Source organism: Echinops telfairi, unplaced genomic scaffold (assembly GCF_000313985.2).
Source record: "Echinops telfairi isolate 266 unplaced genomic scaffold, ASM31398v2 ScPeMD7_7420;HRSCAF=8458, whole genome shotgun sequence".
NCBI lineage: Eukaryota > Metazoa > Chordata > Mammalia > Afrosoricida > Tenrecidae > Echinops > Echinops telfairi.
Window position 1 is genome coordinate 45,473,402 of NW_022111320.1, and position 23,158 is coordinate 45,496,559.

General features: G+C 43.5%; 1 protein-coding gene across 3 annotated transcripts in view; it reads left to right on the forward strand.

The window, feature by feature from the left end:
• Positions 1-18,628, forward strand: part of ATP2C1 (ATPase secretory pathway Ca2+ transporting 1) — a 136,544-nt gene extending 117,916 nt beyond the window's left edge. For all 3 annotated transcript variants that reach the window (XM_004704003.2, XM_045297626.1, XM_045297625.1), the window contains 11 exons: positions 1,585-1,741; positions 3,834-4,004; positions 5,399-5,496; positions 9,902-9,952; positions 10,845-11,011; positions 12,578-12,646; positions 13,211-13,327; positions 14,119-14,266; positions 14,950-15,045; positions 16,155-16,296; positions 17,844-18,628. In XM_004704003.2, coding sequence (XP_004704060.2) covers positions 1,585-1,741; positions 3,834-4,004; positions 5,399-5,496; positions 9,902-9,952; positions 10,845-11,011; positions 12,578-12,646; positions 13,211-13,327; positions 14,119-14,266; positions 14,950-15,045; positions 16,155-16,296; positions 17,844-17,977 — 1,350 coding nt within the window. In that variant the 3' untranslated portion in view covers positions 17,978-18,628. The remainder of the gene's footprint in view (positions 1-1,584; positions 1,742-3,833; positions 4,005-5,398; positions 5,497-9,901; positions 9,953-10,844; positions 11,012-12,577; positions 12,647-13,210; positions 13,328-14,118; positions 14,267-14,949; positions 15,046-16,154; positions 16,297-17,843) is intronic.
• Positions 18,629-23,158: the final 4,530 nt, after the last annotated feature.

Sequence of the window (23,158 nt, forward strand, 5' to 3'; positions counted from 1 at the left end):
AGAAAATGCCAAATCGAATTGAACATGGTATGTGACCTAGAAAATTTTAGATCCATGGGAACTAGATGAGCCACAAACCTCTTACCCTAACATAATCTTTAAATCTAGGACTACAAAAAAAAACCCCAAAAACAAAAAGCCCTTGACATGATTTTAAAAAGCAAACAGTAGTTTAGCTTACCTCGTAAAGAGTGCCGACCTTGAGCCCTTCAGGAACTCTCCACGGGGGATCAGAGTGATAACAGCACATGGAAAGATTGGAGCGGAGCCTTAGCAGGCAGTGAGCTTATGCCAGTGTAGCGAAAGTTAGTACAGGACGGTGGGAATGGTTGCACAACCTGAAGCATATAATCAGTATCACCACGTTCCCTGTGTAGAAGGCATTGAGTTGTTCTAAGTTCTGCTGTGTGTATTCTCAACCACAAACAAGACGGGCTGTGGAAGCAGCACCAGGCTCTTCGCTCTCCCTTCCACATCTCTGCGCACCCTAGGGGCCCGACGACCCAGCAGATGGAAGCAGTCTCAGCCTTTGTACGCACAGCATAGCAGGGCGGGGGCCGTGACAAATCATGCACTGGCCTCCAAATTTCTATTTGTTTTCTGTTTGGATGTGACAGTACTCCTGATCTTTATTGACCTAACCTTTCTTAAACACTCACTGCCTCTGAGTCCATACCCACTTGTAGCCACTCCGTAGGACAGGGTGGAACCGCCCTGTGGCTTTCCAAGACTGTAAGTGTTTTCCGGTAGCAGGAAGCCCCGCCTTTCTCCTACAGTGTGGTGGTTTCCAGTGGCGAACGGTGGGGATCACAGCCCAACATGAAGCCGGTCCCCCACCCCCTACCAGTGCTGTGTGGGCCCCTGATGGGCAGGACTAGCTAGACCTGAGGAGAACTGGGCTGTCTGTGGATGTCTCCATGACAACCTGATTTGGCTCAAAGAGGAGCCCTAATGTACTCAAGATAATGACAGTTTTTTCCCTGACTATATTTGGAGGATTGGAGGAGGTTGGATAACTAGTGGAGGGTAGCCACACACTCAGCTGGCCAGACGAGGCAATGTTTAAAAGTGATAGACGACGAAATAGCAGTTTGATTGTAATTTAAAACCACGGAGAGTAAATATCAAGAGAAATAGGTTTAAGAGCTAGAATTGATTTGCTTCTATGACCTAGGGCTATGGGTGAGAAGGGGAAGACCCTTGTACAGCAGCATCTAAAGAGCCTGGCCCGCAGCTTGTAGACTAATGTTAGGTAGTGTGCCTTCCCTTGCTCTGTTCCGTGTCCAACTCGGGGAATAGTGTAACACCGCCTTCAAAGAGACTGTGTGCATGTGTGCTGGATTGGGGGAGTGCAGAGGGTGAGTGGGGGGCAGGCAAATAACTGGTTTCCTAAAGGGGGTATGTAAAATTCCCACATGTGAGCTTTTGGTCACCATTCAAGTGCCATTTTAAAAAAATACAATCAAATGCCTTCAACATGGGTCTCTGGTGACGATAATGCATGGCACTTTATTTTGGATGCTTCGGGCAGGTACGGACAATTGACATCTAACTTGAATGCCTTTGGCATGTTTTCCTTCTTAGGACAGACCAGAGATTTGTTTCATGAAGGGTGCTTATGAACAGGTGATTAAGTACTGCATTACGTACCACAGCAAAGGGCAGACCTTGAACCTCACCCAGCAGCAGAGAGATTTGTATCAACAGGAGAAGGCCCGGCTGGGCTCAGCAGGACTCCGAGGTAATGGCAGTTTGGCTCTGCGAAGGTCAAGGGTAGGGCGGGGTGGTGCTTTCTTACTGTTGCAAGCCTCTGGGCTTCCCATCCGAGCTGTCCAGCTTTATTCCAGGACGTGTAGAGCGCTCGCCTTCTCTGAGGTGTTCTGTGTTCACTGGTTAACTGGTCCCCGATAGGTGATGAGGTAGGAAAGTGGCTTTTCTCCCATAGGGCCCCGCTGGTGGCTTGGAACCACCAACCTCCCCGCTAGCAGCCCCGCCCTGCCATCCCAGCACCTCTAGGGCATCCCAGACACCTGAGAATTCATCAAGTTTTGGCGTGTGCTCCATGATTTCTTTCAGTTTTAGCACAAAGGCCTTCATGTATTTTTAATTTTACTTCTTTCCATCGTGTGTGTGTGTGTGTGTGTGTGTCTGTCTGTCTGTCTGTCTGTCTGTCTTTCCTGCTGTTGACCATTGTGAACTAGAACAGAGTTGGGAGCAAAGCCTTTGTTTCTTGGAGTTGTTTCTGGTCACATCTCTCTTGCCCTATTACAGCTTTCCTCTTCTGTGCACTGTTCCCCACTTCTCTGGAAATCGCCGTAGGGAAGTAAATAAATATTCTTAATTTAAGCACGGATAGATGTAAATAATTTATTTACTTTGCATCTTATAAATTTTAAGCTGCATTAAAAAGTTTTTTAAGCCTATGATTTTTCATTTTGAAATTAGAATGTTATTTGTAGTTATCTTAGAGTCAAAGACAACCTGAAAAAGTTCTCCTAGCAGTAGATCTTCATTGGTGCAAGGAAGTAAACAATTAAATGCAGGGCCTTTAAAGAGAACTGAGGTTTCAAAGCTGTGTGCCTTCATACTAGAACTGGGACTGGCTGGAGGGGTCTTCCTTTCTTTGAACTTGCTGCGATGTAGCTTGACACTTAAGGCTGTTCCTGGCACCATTCTAGCTCTGTCCAAGAAGACACAGGGGACCTGCAGCTCTGTAGATTGCTCGGTGTGGTTCCTTACATTGGATATATGAAATTTACTTAGCTGTAACTTTGGTTTTCCAAAGTGCCTGATCCTTTCTGTTTGAGAAAACCAGGTAGTTCCTCTGGTAACTTTCCATTTCCTTATGAGGTACTTAATATTTGATTTGTGTGCCTTTGCATGTTCTTGCTGATAAGTGGTTTAGTTCATTAATTTCCCAGATAAAGGGACCATCCTCTCTGGTCCATATGAATGGTTATCAGAGACTCGCATTCTAAGAATAAGCTAAATGGTATCTGGGAAATGAGCAGTACTTTGTGCTTATCCTAACTATAAATAGTGCGGTGATGTTTATATGTTAAAGAGCTGAAGTTACAAATAAGAAATAGCTACTAATGTTAGAGAAAGAGTGAAACCACTTAACAGATTAAATTGACCACCTAAGAATTGGCTGTGTATAAAATTGTTGTAGACTGTGTATAATGACTTAAAGAAACTTTTTCTTCAAGCTGTTGGGTTTTTGTGGAGGGCTATAAAGTATCAGCCATGTTCAAAGGTGTTTAAAACTTTCTTTGAAGCTTGACAAACTCATCATTTGTCTGAATAATTAATTACATTTTCTTAGAGGCAGTAGCTTCTGTCCAAAGGAGAAGCAGGGTTGCTGGGAGCAGAATTGGATTAAGCTTAAATGTTGAGCTCCCAGTTTGCACAAGGCTATGATTGACAGTGAATGCTCAAATCCATTTGCAGGGTCTCCACTCAGGTTAAGCGTCCATTGAATTCCCTTGGACCACTTGACCAGGGATGTGAACGGTCTTGCCCTCAGACATTTATTCTTTTGTGCTCTCAGCTCAACAATTTTAAAGCTTTACTCCTATTCTCTTTAAATGTTGTAACTATATCCAGATCAATTAAAGTAAAAATGTGTTTAATGTTATAAATTTGACTTTTGAAATCTAGGTAATTTTGAAAGACTATATAATATTGATAGTTCAAGACCCCAAGGATCTTGCGGTCAGATTTATTTGCTTGACAAGTATCGTGTCGTTTGCTTTGATCTTATAGCTGCATTCTAATGGTTTTGAGACTTAAAGTATGTTTTCTTCTTTGGCTTTTGCCAACACCCTCTGAAGTGCTTGCGTTAGCGTCTGGTCCTGAGCTGGGGCAGCTGACCTTTCTGGGCCTGGTGGGCATCATCGATCCTCCCCGAACTGGAGTGAAAGAAGCGGTCACCACACTCATGGCCTCAGGAGTGTCCATAAAAATGATTACCGGAGACTCACAAGAGACTGCAGTTGCCATCGGTATGACTCGGCCGCCTCCTTTGTTTTTTTCAATTTTTGTATAGCTTTCCTTAAAATCCTGCAGTGCATACACATAGGTAGTTCTGTGGTTCATCTGACATTTCTACATGTGTTTGTACAATATTAAGGTTATTCAATTAAATCACCTCATGATTTATTTCAGACTATGTAAAATATGTACAGAATCTATTATTTAAAAAAACGACTATTATTGGGCATCTGTCATGATGAATCATGATGGAAGTCACGTGTCTGTTTTAGTCAGGAAAGGGTAATTGATTATTTTTAACTTCACATTCTACTTGGAGTACATTAAAGCACTGAACCGTGTGAGAGGAAACAGGAAATTGGGTTTTTCCTTTAACCTTATTTTGAATGTATTAATTTTCAAAGCGCTTGCACCAAATTTGTAAGAAAATAGCCTGTGCCTGTTTCTCTTGCCCTGTCATTTTCGATCAGGACTCCAACCAAACTCACTCCTGGTAAGCCCTGTCAGACCGAGCAGAGCTGGCCTGGTGGGTTTCCAAGACTGCAACTCTTAGTGTGAGCAGAGAGCCTCGTCTTTCTCCCTTGGAGCAGCTGATTGTTTCAAACTGCTGAAATTCACCCCAAAAAAGTACCTGGGAAAATCAAATTGAAAGAAAATGGAATTTTTCCATGAACTTTTTGAAGTTCCCTGGTACGCTTCCAAGGATCCTGGGTGGCGAGTGGGGCCGCTGCTCCAGTAAAGGGCGACAACCTCAGAAACCCTCGGGGCGGCCCCCCTCCGTGCTGCAGGCGTGGGGTGCGCGGTGAGCACCTTGATGCCAGCGAGCAAGCTAGTGGTTTTGTTAACCTTTAACGTTACCTTAGAAATAAAAGGAAAACGTGAGGATGGAAATTCACTGCAATTCATTTTGGTAAGTTTAAACAACCTTGCTAAGCTCCCTTAATTCCGATTGCGTTAACTTGAACAGAAAGGTCAAAGTTGCTGTTAGCTAGGAACAAGAGCTGCTAGAAACACAATGGGAAGACCACACCCAGAAAACCCTTTCACCATTGACATTAATTTACATAAAAGTTAACAGTTGCCACCCATCTAACACCGTTTTCTCTAGCTTTGACTCTTTTTAAAATGTACTCTGATGATCATTAAAATCGACCTGCGGAGCAGATTCTTAGGTAGGCTGGCTTAGACTATAAAAACTTCCTCTTCATAAGGCTAAACAAAAATTTCAGACTCTTTACAATTTTACATTGGCTTTTTCAGTGCTCCCATGATCTAAAAGACATTTTATACTTGAAAAAAACAGTAGCGACTACTCAGTGTGAAGTCTGATCGACTTACACATCAAACAAAAAATCATTTGAAAAAAAAATCATTTGATTGATTACATTTTCTCTCATTCCTTTAGCCAGTCGTCTGGGATTTTATTCCAAAACTTCCCAGTCGGTGTCCGGAGAAGAACTCGATGCGATAGATGTCCAGCAACTGTCACAGATTGTGCCAAAGGTAGGCCTGGATGCAGGGCGTTTTACACGGAAGGACTTTTCTACTTCCAGCCTAATGGGAAACCCTGTACGCAGTCCCTGACGCTGCTGGGCCGGTACTGAGAGTGTCTTGCACACGACCACGTCTGCGGGGGCACGTCGTAAGGTGAAATCTTAGAGAAGGCTTATCACCAAGAGAAGTTAGAATCGGAAGGGATCGTCAGTGTCGAGTTGCTCACCTCAGCCAGGACTGAGGTTTCCTCTGAGCATTGGACTCTGGAAATTAGCAGTGGTTGTATGTGTGCAGAAACCATTTTTGTTCTGTTTTTAAATTGCTGAGGTAGTGTTCTCCAGTATGTGCAAGATACCTTACCGACTCACCAATTGAAGGGCGTTTTGGATTATTGTTGCATTTTGTTGATTATGAATAAAGCTGCTGTAAACGCCAATGTATAGGTTTTCCTATGAACATATGTTTTCTTTTAAGTAAATACCTAAGGGTAATTGATGGATCACATAGGGTATGGCTTTGTAAGAAACTACCAAGTTGTTTTCGATGTGGTCTTACCACTTTGCACTCACACTAGCAGTGTCTAAAAGTTCTAAATACTCCATATCCTCATTAGCACTTGGGATTGTGAGGTCACCCTTCCCCTAATAATAGGTGTGTACTAGCATCTTACTGCAGGCTTAATTTGCATCTCCCTCATGACTAGTGACTTTAAACATATTTATGTGTTTATTTGCCATCCATCTTTCGTGAACTGTCTTGTTCAAATCTTCTGCCTATTGTTTGTTTGCTTGTTTTTAGTGAGACCTTTCTATTGTTGAAGACACAGTATAGTCATAAATTCTTTGTTGATATTTGAAAAAAAATTCCCCGGTCCGTGCCTTGTCTTTTATTCATTTAACATTCTCCCTCAAAGAGCAGGTCTTTTACATTTTCAAGCCCCAATTTGTCATTTGTTTTCTGGAGGTGCTGGGACAGAGTAGATAATAGTTAGGATGCATGAAATCTGTAGTTAATTAAATATTTTCCCTTAGACCTTCAATTAGTCTTTTCTCTATTTACCCCCCCTTAGAGATGATAACAAACAATGAAAGTGAGAGACTTAAATTTTCATTGCAGTTGCATTTTTCATCTCCCCCCTCTGGTTCTCTGATTAAAATGCTAATGAACTCTGAAAACTAATTAGGTCGTTAGAGATGGAAGAAGCAAGTGACATCATGGGCCTACAGGAATTACATCACCTGTTTTCAGATAGCATGCACATTAATTATGGCAAATACCCTGATGGGACTAAAACAAAATAGAACTTAAACTATCTCAGGATCGCATTTAACTGTTTAAAGTTATCCTGCTCTAAGAAGAAATTCTAAACTGTCAGGGCTTCTTTTCAGACATTTCATGTCTTATGAGTATTGTCTTTCCTCCAAATAGCAATGAATTCTAGTCCTTAGAACTTAGCTGAACACCCTCCCCCCCCACCTCCTCCCTACTTTGTCCTCCCTTCTCCTTGAAAACACCATTTTATCTTGGTTTATATCTCTTGCATAATTGTATAGCCTACACGGTCTATTGTTTTTGCTTCATAGCAGTTTGAATAGTGCTTCATCGTAAAAACAACACCTCTAAATCACCAGCTCACGGGTGTTTTCTCATATGCATCAACATGCTCATTCTATTCCTCATGAAAATGTTTTTGAGCTTTCTCTGTCAGCTATTCCAAGTCTCCTGACATTGCTCATCCCCTTTTGATCTCTAGCCATTGGAAAAAGTAGTCTGCAGGAAGTTGACTCTGGTCTTGTCATCAGGAAAGACCGACGGCTAGAAAATCCCATTGTGGTTGGCAGAGTAGTGGACCAGTGGGGATGAAGGAAACTCTCAAGGTGGATTGACTAACCGCTGGGAGAGTAGCTTTATTGCCACACAGGACTGGGCCATGCTTCATTGTGGTACAAGGGCACCCGTAGTCGGCGCCCCACTCAACAGCTAGCAGTCGTAACATGCAAACGGAATTGGGCTTCATGGCTTGTAAAGCCCACCTGGGAGTTCTCTGCAGTGTCTGTGCTTGATTTCTTTCCAATAAGCACTTCAGTTTCCCATTGACACAGGCGGTCATTCTCTTTCATTTATTATTATTATTGTCATCATCATGAGAGAGGGACCTCTGTGTCTGTTTTCAACAAATGGATATCCGAGGGCCTATAGTATTATTGCAGTGTCTGTATTGTTTAATTTTGGGAGACTGTAAATTTCTACTTCCGTTGCCTGTCTTCTCACCATGCGTCAGTTGTCTTCACTTTCTTAGACTGTGGGGCGTTTGGCTGGTGTTCATTCTAAGGCCAGGAACACGTTGTTCTCATGCACTCCCCCTTCTAAATATTCCTCTATTTCTTCCTTTTAATGATTTCCTTTCTGTAGTCCTTTTTGGCTCTTACTGGCATTAAAACAACCATGAGAACTTGCCACGAGTCAGACACCGGGGAGAAGGCCCACAAGCAGGGAGCAGGGCCCCTGCAGGCTCCTTCTGAAAGGACAGAGCTCTTTTCTCCTCCCTTGAAGTGGTTTTTACCTTTTTTCACCCACGTTCTCTTCATCTCTCACCTGATGTAATGCTTCCCCTCATCTGCCTCCTTTCTCCTTTCTCCTACTCCCAAAAGATGCTGATTGCATGGTGCTCTTTCATCTAGACAGGGAAACAGGTATAACGGTCAAGAATGGAAGGATTCTCAGAAGCAGAGCATGTGATGTGGCCAGCTGAGGAAAGGAAGCAGGAACAGGGCGAGAGGCCCTGAGGCAGCAGGCCTGGCTCGTCTGTATAGAGAGCAGGGAGGAGAGGCCAGCATGGTTCCGGAGGGAAAGAGGAGTGATACCGGAGTTCACTTCATGCAGAGAGCATGGCAGGGCATTGGAGACGCGGGTCTTCACTCAGCGATGGGAAGTCATGGGAGGGTTTGGAGTGGAGGATGGGTGTGTGTTTTAATAGTATTGTTTTAGTACTCGTAAGATTCTGTTTTCATACTGTTGAGTAGTACTGAGGTAAGATCAGTTTAACAATTAATGGCCCAGAGTGTGGGATGGTTGAATTGTGGCCTGATAGGAAAGGGAGAAGAATCCACCTGAGTCACTGCAGCAACATAGGTGTCCTTAACAGTGTGGGAAGGAGCATGGCTTTGGGGATCATGAGTGTTCCTTTGGGGTGTGTTTCAGATGAGAGGATACGATGAGATGCGTAGTGTGGTTCCTTTTGGTCCAGATTTTAGGAGAAATGTCTAGGCTGGAGACTTAAGTGCATGTAAGTATTATCTAGAGCCATGAGGCTGGATGTGATCACTAGGAAGAGGCTGAGAACGGAATGCTGGTGGCGTCAAATATTTCTTCTGCTGCGAGGTCAGGAACCTGTGCCAGGGGAGTGGTCTGCGCGGAGGAGAGGGTGGAGGTGGTTATGGAAGCCACGAGCAGGTGTTCAGGAGCAGAGGGGGTCCAGCGTCATCAGTGCCGAGTCAAGGTCACTGTGAGACAAGAAAAGACCATGGGCCTTTGCATTGTGGAGGGGGCTGAGGCGAGGCAGGGGGAGTCTCAGTGATGTGGTGGGGGTAGACCCCTGAGGGATGGCTTCGGGAGAGAAGAGGGCCAGGAGAAATAGGAAACAGCAAGCAGAGGAGACTCCTTAGAGGAGGAGTTGTGATAGAAAGAGCACAGAAAAATTGGCTTGTTGGCTGAGGTGAAAATTTTTTGTTTAAAAAATGGAAGCACTAAGAGTGTATTTGTATACTGATGGTAAAGATAGAGCAGGGAGAACTATTTTGGTTCAGAAGAGGAGATTTTTTTGTTTGTTTGTTTGTTTGTTTGAGAAATTGGCTTTAATCAGTAACCGAGACACCATATTCAGTCTGTCTGTCGCAGAAGGAAAGAAGCATGCAGGTGCCTGGATATGGATGCTGTGTGGTGGAAATCTGTAGAAATTCTCTCTGATTCTGTTTGTTATGCAGTCGGAAACAAGCTTGTCTTGTTTCAGTTCAAGAATAAGACCTGCTTCTGTAGAGTTTCAAGATAATGGAGCACACTGGATGACTTGTTTACATCATTTATCTCCTAGCGCACTCTTAGTGAAGTATGAGGTGACTGTGCCAATCAGTGTCTTAGGTACCGTATATGCTTGTGTATAAGCCGAGTTTCTCAGCACATTGTTCATGCAGTTTTCGTGGTAAAATTAGGTGCCTTGGCTGATCTTCAGGTCGATTATCAGCTGATATTCAGGTCAGTTATACTCGATTATATGTGGTATTTCATTATCTTTCAGTTCGGTCTCCCTTGACAGATTAAATACAGTTTAAGTAAAAAAAAAAAACCAGCTGCAAGTGTCTCAGTTCTGATAGTTCTTTAACATTAGAGATTTGTAATGCTTATTGAATTTTAACAGGTTGCAGTATTTTACAGAGCCAGTCCAAGACACAAGATGAAAATTATTAAGGTGAGTGTCTGAGAATCTACATATAAACTATCTCTTCCAGTGTTGCATTACTTTTATCAGGAGGAGCATTGATAAAGCAGTAAAGGTATAGTTATTTGAAGCAAAACAGTTAGCTGTACTAAATTTTAAAATGAAGCACAGGAATAGAGAATTTAGTTAACTTAGGAATTGGTCAAAAACAAAGAAAACTTCAGTGACATATTTGCAAATGCATCCTTTTTCAAAAGGCTGAGCAGTCTGGAAATACATTCTGGCAATGATCTGTAGCCAGCACACTTTAGTGTAAATAGCACCAATTGGTCAGAAATTGAATAAATGCAGCAAGGAAGGAAAAAAAAACCCCACGAGAGACAGTAAGCAATACTTGAAAAGGTATGGGCTTCTGTACGAGCCAAATGCATACAAAGCAATTGGCAGCGCCGAGCAGTTAATGGGTTTAAGTTACGAATCTAAGTAGCCCGGTTTCGGTTTCTTCAAGCTTGGTACTATTGTCTTTTGAGCTGGACAGTTCTCTGATGTGAGAGGCTGTCCTCTTGGCCGCAGGATGCTTCGTAGCAGGTCTGCCTCTACCCACTGAATGCCAGTAGAACTCCCCGGGTTAAGCCAGACATTGTCGCATGTCCCTTGAGGACCACAGCCACTGGCGCAGGACTGCAGATTAGGCTCTAGACAATGCAGTTCTTCACAGATGGGGAGACAGAGAGCAACTTTTCCTAAACTTGATCTTCGTAAGATTTTGACCTGTTAAGTTTATTGAAAAATTGGTGATTGATAGTATTTCTCATCTTAATTATTAATGATAGGAAGAAAATAACTGGTAGGGGATTTGTTTATCCCTTTATCTGTTGGAATTCACATTTGGTCAGAAGCCCTCTCCCCTGTCCTGTTTCAGTCATTGCAGAAGAACGGCTCCGTAGTGGCCATGACGGGAGATGGCGTCAACGACGCAGTTGCTCTGAAAGCCTCCGACATTGGGGTTGCGATGGGCCAGAGTGGCACAGACGTGTGCAAGGAGGCAGCAGACATGATCCTGGTGGATGACGATTTCCAAACCATCATGTAAGTCTTCTTTCGGTGAGCCTTCCCCTTCCTTCTTACACCCCGGCCCCAGGCGACTCAACTGGAGCAGAATTAGCAGTGTCAACACAGGACGTAAATGAAACCGTTTTGCCAGTAGGTTAAGTAAAGTAGACTAATCTTAGTAGCTTGTGAAACTTGTCTGGAGAAAATGCTTGCTATGAAATGGAGCGGGCACTGTGTTTATGGAGTACCCGCTATATGCCACGTTTCCCTGGGCACCAGTACAGCGTTGTTGCTGTTAGATGCCATCAGTCAGTTCTGACCACAGGGACGCTGTGAATAAGATGAAGCCCTGCCTGCTCCTGCGCCATTCTCACAGTGGTAAGATTGAGCCCATTGTGACAGCGACTGTTAGTCTATCTTGCTGAAAAGAATTGTTTATTCTAGTTAGATTCAGAAGGAAGCATGTGTATGGCTGGCTCCATGAGGGTTAGAAATGAGCCAGACTCTTGTCTTCTGTCAGCCCTCCTCCATGTTGCCTTGGTGTCTAGAATAAATGTAGTCAACTCAAATGTCTTAGAATTCATGTGCATATCATTGATTTGAGTCTGTGGCAGCGGTTCTCAACCTGTGGGTCGCGACCCCTTTGGGGGTCGAAAGACCCTTTCACAGGGGTCACCCGATTCATAGCAGTAGCAAAATGATAGTTATGAAGTAGCAACGAAAATAATTTTCTTTGTGTGTGGGGAGGGGGGTCACCACAACATGAGGAACTGTATGAAAGGGTCGCAGCATTAGGAAGGTTGAGAACCACTGCTCTCTGGTATTAGCCCTTGGTGTGCTACCAGTTGCACAGCATTCCAGTGGGTGACTCCTGTTGAGCCCCCTGAGCTCACCTTGTACCTTGACCCCTGCCCCAGGTGGGAGTTCAGGACACCCAGATATTTGCCAAGCAGCTTGAAGGATATAATCCTTTTTCTCTCAGAATTTCTAGGATAATATATAAATCTTGGAAGAAAGAGAAAGTATGTAATACAGTAGATACAAATTCCTAGAACCAACCAAATAAATGAGATAATCTTTATAAACCATATTCCTTATGTAATTTCTCTGCATATATATCTATATATGTGCAAGTGAATTGAACAGCACACTTAAATTCAGTGCTTCTTAAATAGAATATTTAATTTTCCATTTAATTTCTGACATGCATTCATTTTCTCCCTCCTCAGGCATTTTTTTTGACCTGTGGAGAAAGTGAAGCTAGAGGGATAGAGATGGTACATCAGCTCCTTGTACGGACCACACTATCTTTGTCTGCATTGATTCAAAACTTGAACTCTCTTTTATACTAATCTTTTTACAGGCTTACTCTGAATAATGGTTTAAAATTATTATATAATGCTATCATTCCAGATAGGACTTGATTTAATTCCTTACTAGAGTCAGTGTTCTTTTTATTTATTTTTTCTTTCTGATCTTATTTGTATAGAGAAAATTATTCTTCAGTGATTCATACGTCAGTTGATAATTTATTTTCTTAGTTCTTTATTAGTAAAGATTAATTTTATGTGATATTTATCATTTAATTATTTTTATTTTCAGGTCAGCAATTGAAGAGGGTAAAGGGATTTATAACAACATTAAAAACTTTGTTAGATTCCAACTGAGCACGTAAGTGTCAAGACGTTTGTCATGCTGGGTGTTCTGGATAAATTATACTTAAGTGTCATTGAAGAGAATGCCTAGAAGCTTCTGGGCTCTTAATGAGGTCTGTTCACGTGTATGTCTTCTGTTTGTAATTAGCATTATTCTGAAATTTAAAATTAAATGGAAGTCGATTCTAGATGTGATTCAATGTCTATATTATCACAAATACCTTTTGGTTATTTACTAACCGATGAAGTAACTAAGGAAGGAAAGGTATGAGATTTTGGGGTGTGTCCTTGGTCTGTTTTTCTTTCCAAAAGTGGCATTATCAAAGTACCTCCCAAGCTGGTAGCTTCTGAGCTCAAGTAGTTTAACACCTCCACGCACCTCCTGCTTTCTAAGCGGATGGTAAGGAGGAAGCCTGAGCCTCAGTGCCATGTGAAGGAAGCCTAGACTACATAGCAGCATGAGAGGCTGTTTGTGGGGATTTTCCCATAAGCATGAGATCTCTAAGTGCTGAAAACGTGGTGTGTGACTGGGAGGACTCGACGTTGCTGACCAACTTTTTAACGACTTATTTCTCAACAGGAGTATAGCAGCATTAACCTTAATCTCATTGGCTACATTAATGAACTTTCCTAATCCTCTCAATGCCATGCAGATTTTGTGGATCAATATTATCATGGACGGGCCTCCTGCTCAGAGGTACGTGGTTTTAAGTGTGCCGGAAAGACATGAAAGGCGTGATGCCCTGTTAATGATAACTTAAAGCTGCGTTTGTGGGTGGCCTCAGAAAACTTTGCAGCTACACGCTTGTTATGAATTGCATGATGTGTGGCCATCCTTGATTCGTTTGGAGTACTTACAAATGGAATCTAATACAGATCTGAACCTCGGCTGTGTAAGATGAGCAGCCTTGGGCTGAGGACGGAACAGGGAGCAGGCACCGCGCATGCAGCCGGTGCCCTCAGGAACTAAGAAATCTCTGTGTGCAGTGTCATTACTTAGATATAGAGTCTGTTGTCAGTTTTAGACAAATCATGAAGCGCCTTGGGGCCTAACTCTTCTCTCTTGTGATAATGGGTTCCTATATGGGGCTTTCCCACCTCACAAGGGTACCTGAACAATACAGATCACAGGCCATTGCAACAAATCCTCTTGGTCAAAAACCTCTGTAAGGAGGAGATTTCAAAGCCCAGTGGGAAGAGCATGTGTTTCAGGCCATATTTGAAACAAGGAAACTGATTGTCCTTGGACTGGCACTTCCTCGGGAAACTGCCAAATAGATAGAAGAAAAAAATAGAATAAAAGACAGGAAATTCCTGATTTTCTTAAGGAGCCATAGCTAATAATTTCTTAATGAGCCAGCATTTTATTTCCATAAGAAAGGATTTCGTTTGCTGGGTAACCGCGGTAGCAGCAGAATTGTAACGGTAGCAAATATAAGCCTTAAAACTTTACAATAATGTGCTTTTCCGTGTGTTTTCCATTTGAAGCCTGGGTGTAGAGCCAGTGGATAAAGATGTCATTCGTAAACCCCCTCGCAACTGGAAGGACAGCATTTTGACCAGAAACTTGATACTTAAAATACTTGTTTCCTCGATCATCATTGTTTGCGGCACTCTGTTTGTCTTCTGGCGGGAGGTACAGTCCCTGCACAAGCTGCTGTATTAACCAGTGTCTGTCTGTGTGAGAGTCCTCACACTTGCTCAGCACTTTGGTCCGAAGGCTGGAAAGGGAGGCGAGCTCTTAGAGCAATGTAGCGGTAAACCTGTTTTCCAGGCGGTTGAGTTAATTTTTCTGATTTATTCATCAGAGTAATTTAAACATACAGAGAAGTGTTGGCAATAGAAAGGAAAATTGTGGAGAGACAAAGTTAGGACATGTGAGAGAATCTTTAATGTAGCTACTTTATATGCCATTAAAATAGAAAATTATCTGAATACATCATTCCTGAGAAGATTCTCACTTTTCATGGTTATAAACCAAAGTCCAGTGCCTCAAGTTGTATCCAACTCATAGTGACCCAATATAAGATTTCCTAAGCTAATAAATCTTTACTGGAGCACATAGCCTCGTCTTTCTCCCAAAGGAGTAGCTGGTGAGTTTGAACCACCAAACCTGAGGTTAGCAGATCAACACTCGGTAATGCCACCAGGGCTCCTAGACTCCAGGTATTCAGTCAGTTATAGAAATTTGGGACAGTTTCATGTTTCCTATCTCAGAGTAAACCTGTGCCCCCTTAATGGGAAGAAAATATTAACCCTTTTAAAACGCTCACTGTTTCTTCGTTGACTCCAATGAAAATTCATTTTTCCCTGTGACAGCTACGAGACAACGTGATAACACCACGAGACACAACGATGACCTTCACATGCTTTGTGTTCTTTGACATGTTCAATGCATTAAGTTCCAGGTCCCAGGTATGTTCGGGTGATGGGAGCCGAGCAACTCGATTGAGTATTGGATGCTCTACAGCAAGAAGTAGGCAAAGAGCATGGGTGTTTGGTCTGCTGTAGCCACAGATTACAGCTGCAGACGCAGGCTTCCTACAAGCATGAACTGTTCGTCACGGCGGGCGGGGGGCATGAGAGAAATAGAAGTAAGCCCTTCTCCGAGTAGGAGATCAAAGGCAATCAGAGCTGCCGCCCTCTGATCTTTCTCCTTCCCATCCTTTGTTAGCTACCGGCAGTAGGGTCACGTTACCATTGCCTGAGCTCTCAGGCAGACCTCAGAGCCTCTCGATAGTACCGGGTTCATTGCAGAAGAAAGTGTTTTAATACAGGAGTTCATTTAGGTGTATTGATAACGGTTCCATTACTTCAGTAAGGTAATTCAAAGCTGAGGGCATTTTGAATTTAGGCCTCCCTTCCTACAGTGTATATCATAAAGTGTGACTGCCTCTTCTTGAAATCACGAGCTAGAAATTAGTGGTGGTTTTTCAGAGCATATAGCATCCTTGAAACCTAATTTCATTTCAGGCCTCATCATTCATTTCCATTTAAAAGCAGAGTTTAAATTCTTAACTTTACTGATGACCATGTCCCAGGTTACAGCTTGCTAAGTGGAGTGTGTGGTCACTCATGTGAAGAGGCGATGGTATATGCTCCTTGTTTAAAAAGGCAGTGTTACTTTGAAACACACATAACTAAGCCTGTTCTCTATCCTTGGTGCTTGGTTTCTGGACCTTAATGAATGGGTAGGTGGATTTAGCCTTGTAATCATACGCAAAAGGGCTTTTTAATATTGGGCGATGGAAAGATGTTTACTTTCTTTGTCTAGTCATATACACAGTCATACACACATACTTTTTAAAGCAAATCCATTCCTGCGAAACATTAAAATGTATTTGTATGCCATCTAAATTATTAAAATAATGTTTGGGGTTTCATGTTACTGACATAGAATTCATCAATTACTGAGGCTCACTCAGTGTACTTGTGTCAAGCCTATAAAAGTGGTAGCGGTGAACGTAATCATAAAGGAGTTACATTAGTGACCAGGACTGACGAATGCTGCCCTCTGCCTGCAGACCAAGTCTGTGTTTGAGATCGGCCTCTGCAGCAACAAGATGTTCTGCTACGCGGTTCTCGGGTCCATCATGGGGCAACTGCTGGTGATTTACTTCCCCCCCCTTCAGAAAGTTTTCCAGACCGAGAGCCTGAGCATCCTGGGTAGGTACACTGTTGTATTTCTGACGGACAGGTTGTAGATGAATTGTCTGAAGTATTTTTTCATGCATTTGTTCTAATAATTTTTGAAGAGATGAAACAAACAGTGGAATATAAACATGACTGAGTTGTTATGAGTTAAGAATGTGTTCTGTTTCTTCATTTGGGACAATTCAGGGAGACCCTCTTCTAACTCTGTTGTTGCAATGGAGTCCATTCCAGCGTATGGTTACTCCAGGGGCCTTTGAATGGGCTTGAACCGCCACCCTTTGGACCTGTAAGCCTAGGGCTTAACTCTTGAATGTTTTGAGTTTTTAAAGATTTTTAAAAATAGATTATTTGTTAAGAAATTATATTGGTGATTGTGAAAAATGACCAAAGTCTATGGTGGAGTAATTGTAGTTTATAACTTTGATATACTTCTCAACCTTGGATAGAGAGAAAAGAAGTGAGATTTGTGCATACTGAAAACATTGTTTTCTAAAAATCTGATTTTAAAAAATAATTACGCTAGTATTTTACTATTCTTACTTGCTAATTTCCACATTCTAATTTTTGTGAAATACTGACTTTATCAATGTTATCAAGGTTGCGGTATGGTTCTATGGAAATTATTTTCTTCATGCCATGCATTAAATGGATTACAGAATAATAAAAAGTGAATCTTCATAGATGAGTGAGAGGAATGGCAATGTGATGATGGAGGTCATGGTAGTGCTGCCACCACGTCTTGGGGTTTCATGTTACCCTGGCGTATTTATGAAAAAGACGGGATGAGATCTCACCGTTGTTTTCTCGAAGTTAAAATTTGCCTTAAAATGGATCTTGTTTAATTTCTGTATTTTTATATTCACATCCCTTCCGTGTTCAAAAGGAGGTTTGAAGACTTAGCTGTGGGTTGGTTTTTTGTTCTCGTTACATATAAGCAGTAATTAAGAAGTGAGAGTATAGATATTCCTGTAAAAGCGCGGTCCTTAAAAGTTCAGCTCTTGCAGACTCTGAAATGGAATCAGTGCATGGATGCGGTGTCTACGTGATCTTCAGATAGCCATTCTCAGGCAGATGGCTGTCAGGTGGCGTCCAGTAGCTCTCACTCACAGCGACCCCAGCTGCAATAGAACGAAATGCCGCTAGCCTGTGCCAGCCTCACAGTCATTGTTAAGTTTGAGCCCATTGTTGCAGTCACTGTGTCAGTGTGTCCCGTTGGGGGTCTTCCTCTTAAATAGGAAGCACCCCCTGAAAAGTGCCTTTTGTAGGCTGTGCCATGCACCCAGAGGAGAGTCCTGTGGCTGGGGCGACTGCCCCAAGGTTAGCTCAGAACTCAGAAAGCATTCCGAGGCTCGGAGGAGGACCTTGTTCTGGCTGCTGCCGGCGACTTTGGATAAAGCACGTCATCCCTTTGAGCCTGCCTTTGTCCAGTGTTAACCCAGGATAGGTGTTTAATGTCGGGGAGGTAGTGAAGGCTGTGGCTCAGCGCTAAGAGAACGGACGCTCTTCATCGTGAGATTCAGAGTGTGGCCCCGCCAACCCTCCTCCTTTGTCTCCTGCAGATCTGCTGTTTCTCGTGGGCCTCACCTCGTCGGTGTGCGTCGTGGCAGAAATCATCAAGAAGGTGGAGAGGAGCAGGGAAAAGACCCAGAAGCATGTTAGTTCAGTGTCGTCGCCGTCTTTTCTTGAAGTATGATGCATATTGCATTCTCTTATTTGCAAACTGGGACCTCCAGTCCGAGGATCACTTGGAAGGGCAAGTTCAAGAGGATAAGTGAAGACTCGAGGACTCGTTAACTCTCCGCTGACTAAAATTGAGCGTTAATATCCAAGGCTTGATTTGAGACCTCAACTGCTGGCAGACCTAAATGAAATTATGCAACTTTGATAACTTAACCATTACTTAAATTGGCCTTTGCGATTGAGTGGAACTTGATAAAACATATGGGCAGTTATTTAAACAAAAGGTGGCACCTGAACCGCTCCTGCACTTGAAGAGGCCTGCAGTACAGATACTGTCTATCTTAGATAGATTCCGTTTTTCTTTTGTTTTTTTAATTTTTAAATATTGTATTATTTATGGTGATGGGGCTTTCTTACTAATAAAAAAAAAGAAATGTTATCATTTCCAAGGCATTCTGTCCGGTGGAGATGTGGAGTGCCCGGACCGACCACTGCGTGTTCTTTTCCTGCCGTGCAAGCAGCCCCTGTACTTGTGCACCCACTTTCCTATCTCACGTTTCGCACAGGATGTGACCAACCGCTGTCGGATCACTGTTCTTTCCTTTCCGTTTGTGACTGAAAAGCCTAGTAGAGTACAATTTGAAGTAAATGTTTGCTTTTCTTAGTAAGTGTAAATGGTTGCTTTTCTTTTTCAGCTGTGAGTCTGCGCTCTTGCGAAATGAATCCAGGGCGGCTGTCAAGTGCCATTCTGGTTCTGGTAGCAGTGTCAGTACTGAACACTTCCTCACCGAGTCAAAAAACCTCTAAGCCTGGGCTGAACTTTTATCACAAGCTCCATTCACATGTCATGCCTCCTTTTGAGATAAATATAAAATATATATATGAATATATATATATATATTGTCCAGCATCATCTTGTCCTCCACTCAATGTAAAACCTGAGAAGGGAGGCGGGTCGGACTTCGTCTCGTCTCGTGTACTCCGGGCACGTCAGGAGAGACAGTCCCTGTAGGGGGACACCGTGCATGGTCAAGTGGAGGGGCAGCGAGAAAGAGGAAGGCCCTCCATGTGGTGAAGTGACACAGGCGGCAGCAACGGGCGCCACCACCACCGCGATTGTGAGGGTGGCGCAGGACAGGGCCAGTGTCTTCTGGCACATGGAGCCAACTAGATGGCACCGCACAACCACAGAAAGTCCAACACCAAGCTCAGTAGTTGATATTCATTGATGTTTTATCTGTCGTTTTCAGCTTTTTGTGTTGTTGTTTAGGAAGTATAAATTGCCACATTTAAAGACTGGAAAAGCCTCGAGCTCAGAGGGCTTCTGAACGCGAGTGGGAGCTTAAGGACAAGACCTTGTGCTTTCATGGACTTGCAGGCCCTTCAGCTGCAGGGCCCCTGGCCAGGGCACAACCCTGACCCGTCCCTCTTCCCCCATCACTGCCATGTTGCCCCTGCTGCTTCGAGCATCGCTGGGAACGCAGGAGAAACACCTGGGGCTGCCTTGTGCTGGGGTCCCGTCTTTGGGATGGATGGCTTCAGGTGTGCGCAACTTGTTTGAACCGGAAACTCACAGTCAGAAAGCCGGTTTCCTCTTTGCTGTTTCTAACTGAACAGAAGCGTGTCTTCCATTTTTACAGGCTTAATTCCTCTTTGGCTTAGTAAGTTTGTTATTACGGTAATTCTACACTTTAAAACATCACCAGGTTAAGCCACACTCTAGCTTTGATCGCCCATATTAAGCCCTGGCCTGATGGATCAGGAGAGCGATGTGAGTGAGTCCTTGTGACTGAGGTTGTTGCATTTGGTAGCTGAAAGCAGAGGGCCTGCATTTTATTCTGCTGTGCCCTGGGAAGCTGAGTAGTCAATTGTACATAATCCCATCCTCATTACTTCACACGGATGCCATTTTGTAATCATCTTTTTCGTTAGTGGTTTAATATCTCATTCCTAAATTTTACAGTGGAGTTTCTCCTGTGTGTAAAGACCCAGCTGGTAGTATGTGCACATCGGTCGTTTGCCTAAGTTGCGTCTTAGGCTCAGAGTGTGGTGGTATGAAATAAAAGTGCCTGTTCTAGCATTTGGTCTTTGAACCTTAAAAAATAAGTTAATGATCTCCATAGGGATGTTAAAATTAGGGGGAAAATTCATGCGATAGAAGTCATAAAAGTACATTAACAATCTACTACATCCAGGCGTGGCTTTTCCACTGTATATTCATTTGAATTTGTATAGATCAGTTAGATGTATTAATTATGTAAAGCTTTTTTTTTTTTTAATCTTCAGGCTTGCTGCCTGTTGCTTGAGTGGGTGTGACCTGATGGTGGGCCCGGGTTTCAAGAGTGGAGCTCTGCTCCATAGATTTTTTTTTGTTTTGTTTCTAAATTTTATTTATTTTGCTGCCTTTATTGAAAAATACATGTAGCAAAACAGACCAATTCAAGAGTTTCTACATTAGTGACGTGAATTCCATTCTTCCGATTGAGCTCTGTCCCCACCCTTGTTCCATGCTCCTGAGAGCCCAGGCTCCCCTCTCACCTTTCCAGTTTCCATCGCCAATTTGATTCCACCAGGATAGACCTTACAGAGCATAATGCTCAAAGCAGACCTTTTAGAATAAACTCAAAAACTAGACTCACTGCCAGCGAATCAGTTCTGGCTCTTAGTGACCCTACAGCAGCGGTTCTCAACCTGTGGGTCACGATCCCTTTGGGGGTCACCCGATTCATCACAGTAGCAAAATGACCATGATGAAGTAGCAACGAAAATAAATATATGGGGGTGGGGGGTGTCACTATAACATGAACTGTATGAAAGGGTTATGGCATTAGGAAGATTGAGAACCACTGCCCTAGAGGAATGGGGTGAAACGGCCCTTGTGGGTTTTCCAAGATTGTAACAATTGTGGAAAGCCTCATCTTTCTCCCAGGGAGCAGTTGGTGATTTCGAACTGCTGACCTTGTGATTAGGAGCCCAATACATAATTATGGTTTGGTTTTAAGGTGAGCTCGGTCGGGGGCCATGTTTGATTTCAGATTTAAAGATTATCTCAAGCCAGTGGTTAGAAGGCTCATCCAGCCGCCATGGATCCAGAAACTGTAGAGCCCGGCTCCACGGGGTTTTCAACGGCCATGAGCTCCAGGCCCTGGGTGACCCACATGGTTAAAATCCTTGACTGCTATCTAGCTGAAAGGTTGGTAGTTCGAACCTACCTAGAGTACCTCAGAAAACAGACTTGGTGATTTGCTCCTAAAAGGTCACAACCCTGAAACCCTTACGGGCAGGTCTTCCCTGTACACGCTAGTCACCATCAGAACCGACCCGACAGCAGCCAACAACAACAGCATGTTACGGAAGTAGAGCTCCAGGCCTTTCTTTGGTGCCCCGAGTGGATTTGAACTGCCACAGCCTTTTGGTTCATAGTCAAATACAAACCCTTTGTGCCAGGGATGGACCTTTGGGGCTTGCTTGAGTCTTAAATGAAACAAATTTATTGGATTACCCCCTGTTAAACAATGAAAAGTTATTTGGCTTCAACGTTGCTAAAAGATCAGTATCTTCAGGAAGAAAACAGAACAAAAGTCGACTTAGAGTTGAAACATACTGCCGAAGGAGACAACTCAGGACCCTCCCAGGGAGAACGGCTTTATTCCATAGTGACCTGCAGTTCAGCAGGGGCAGACCTGACCTTTACCATCCAGGCCGCGGCATCTGAGAAACCACTTGTCTCCCTGGATTCAAATGTTGATCTCTCATAAATTTTTTACATAGCTAAGTATTAGGCATACATCAAATCAGATTTTCTCACTGAAAGTGAAGTGGAAGCAAACACTATTTGGGACACTAAGGTCACAGGGCTTTCTGTCCCTCTCATTTGGCAATTCATGTGCACCTTATTTCCACACACAGCTCAATTGTTCATCTTGTCAGTAAACATTTCCTGAGCACTGCATCCCTGCCGTGCAGGAGTGCGCGGATGGGGCGGTGAGGGACATGACTGCTAGCATGTAGAGCCAGCAGTGCTCCTGCACATTGATTTTCAAAGAACGTGTGTGTGACACTGCTCAACACACACGCCCCAGAGCATCCCTGATGGTGGCCTTGGAGAACTCTTTCAGGTGCTTTCTTTCAATGGCCGAGCGTGAGCGATCCAAACAGTAGCTGATTTGTGTATGTGGTGCAGATAAATTTTCATCCCAATCGGTAAGTAACTGCGCAAACCAATCACTCAGGGTTTATCGCCCTTGGGCTCAGCAGGGGGTCTGGCGATGGACTCTTGTTTAAAATCCCATTTTTGTGTTTTGGTTGCCTGAGTTGGTTAGGTCTTAATAGTGAGGAATGGTTAGCGTATACCTGACATTGGCATTAGACTAATAGTCTGCAAACATTGCCCCCAGTTTTCGGTTAAGAGCTCAGAAGGAGCATCTTCACTTGTATGTAGAGTTCTCAGGCTCAATTCTAGAGCCCAATATGAAATCCGTGCTAGGAGAGGGCTTCGTGGGAAAAGGGCAAGATAGTGGGGTTTTCCCATGTACTTTTTGAAGCCCCTTTTGTATAATAGCAGTGGTAAATGCTCTTCAAAATGCTACCGTAATTTAAAGGCAAGAAATTAAGTCATGGGAAGAAGTTACTGCAGTGTCCATTCTCATTCCTGGCATCAGCATCAAGGCTTAGTTTGGTAATCCCCAGCAGAGACACGGCAGACAGGACAACCAAAAAGACCCAGAATTTGCAGAGGTGCCTGGGGGGCGGGAAGGCACCTGTGAGGATCTGGGCAGATTGGCAGTAAGTTAGGAAAGGTCTGATGTGGTCTCGGGCATACTGGAGGAATTCAAGAGTGATAGGCATTTGGGTTTCCACTTGGAACAGGTTGATAGCAGCACAGAGGCTGGTTTGTAGCGACCAGAAACAGACTGATCAGAGAATTGCAGATACGTAAGGAGAAAATGCCCTTGGCCAGTGGTTCTCAACCTTCCTAAAGCTGTGCCCCCTTTATCCAGTTCCTCAAGGGCTGGTGACCTCCCAACCCTAAAATTGTTTTCGTTGATACGTCATCACTGTCATTTTGCTACCGTTATGAATTGGGCGACCCCTCTGAAAGGGTCGTTCGACTCCCAAAGGGGTCGCAACCCACAGGTTGAGAACTACTGGCTTAGGGCTACTGTAATAAATTACCACACACTGGGTGGCTGCT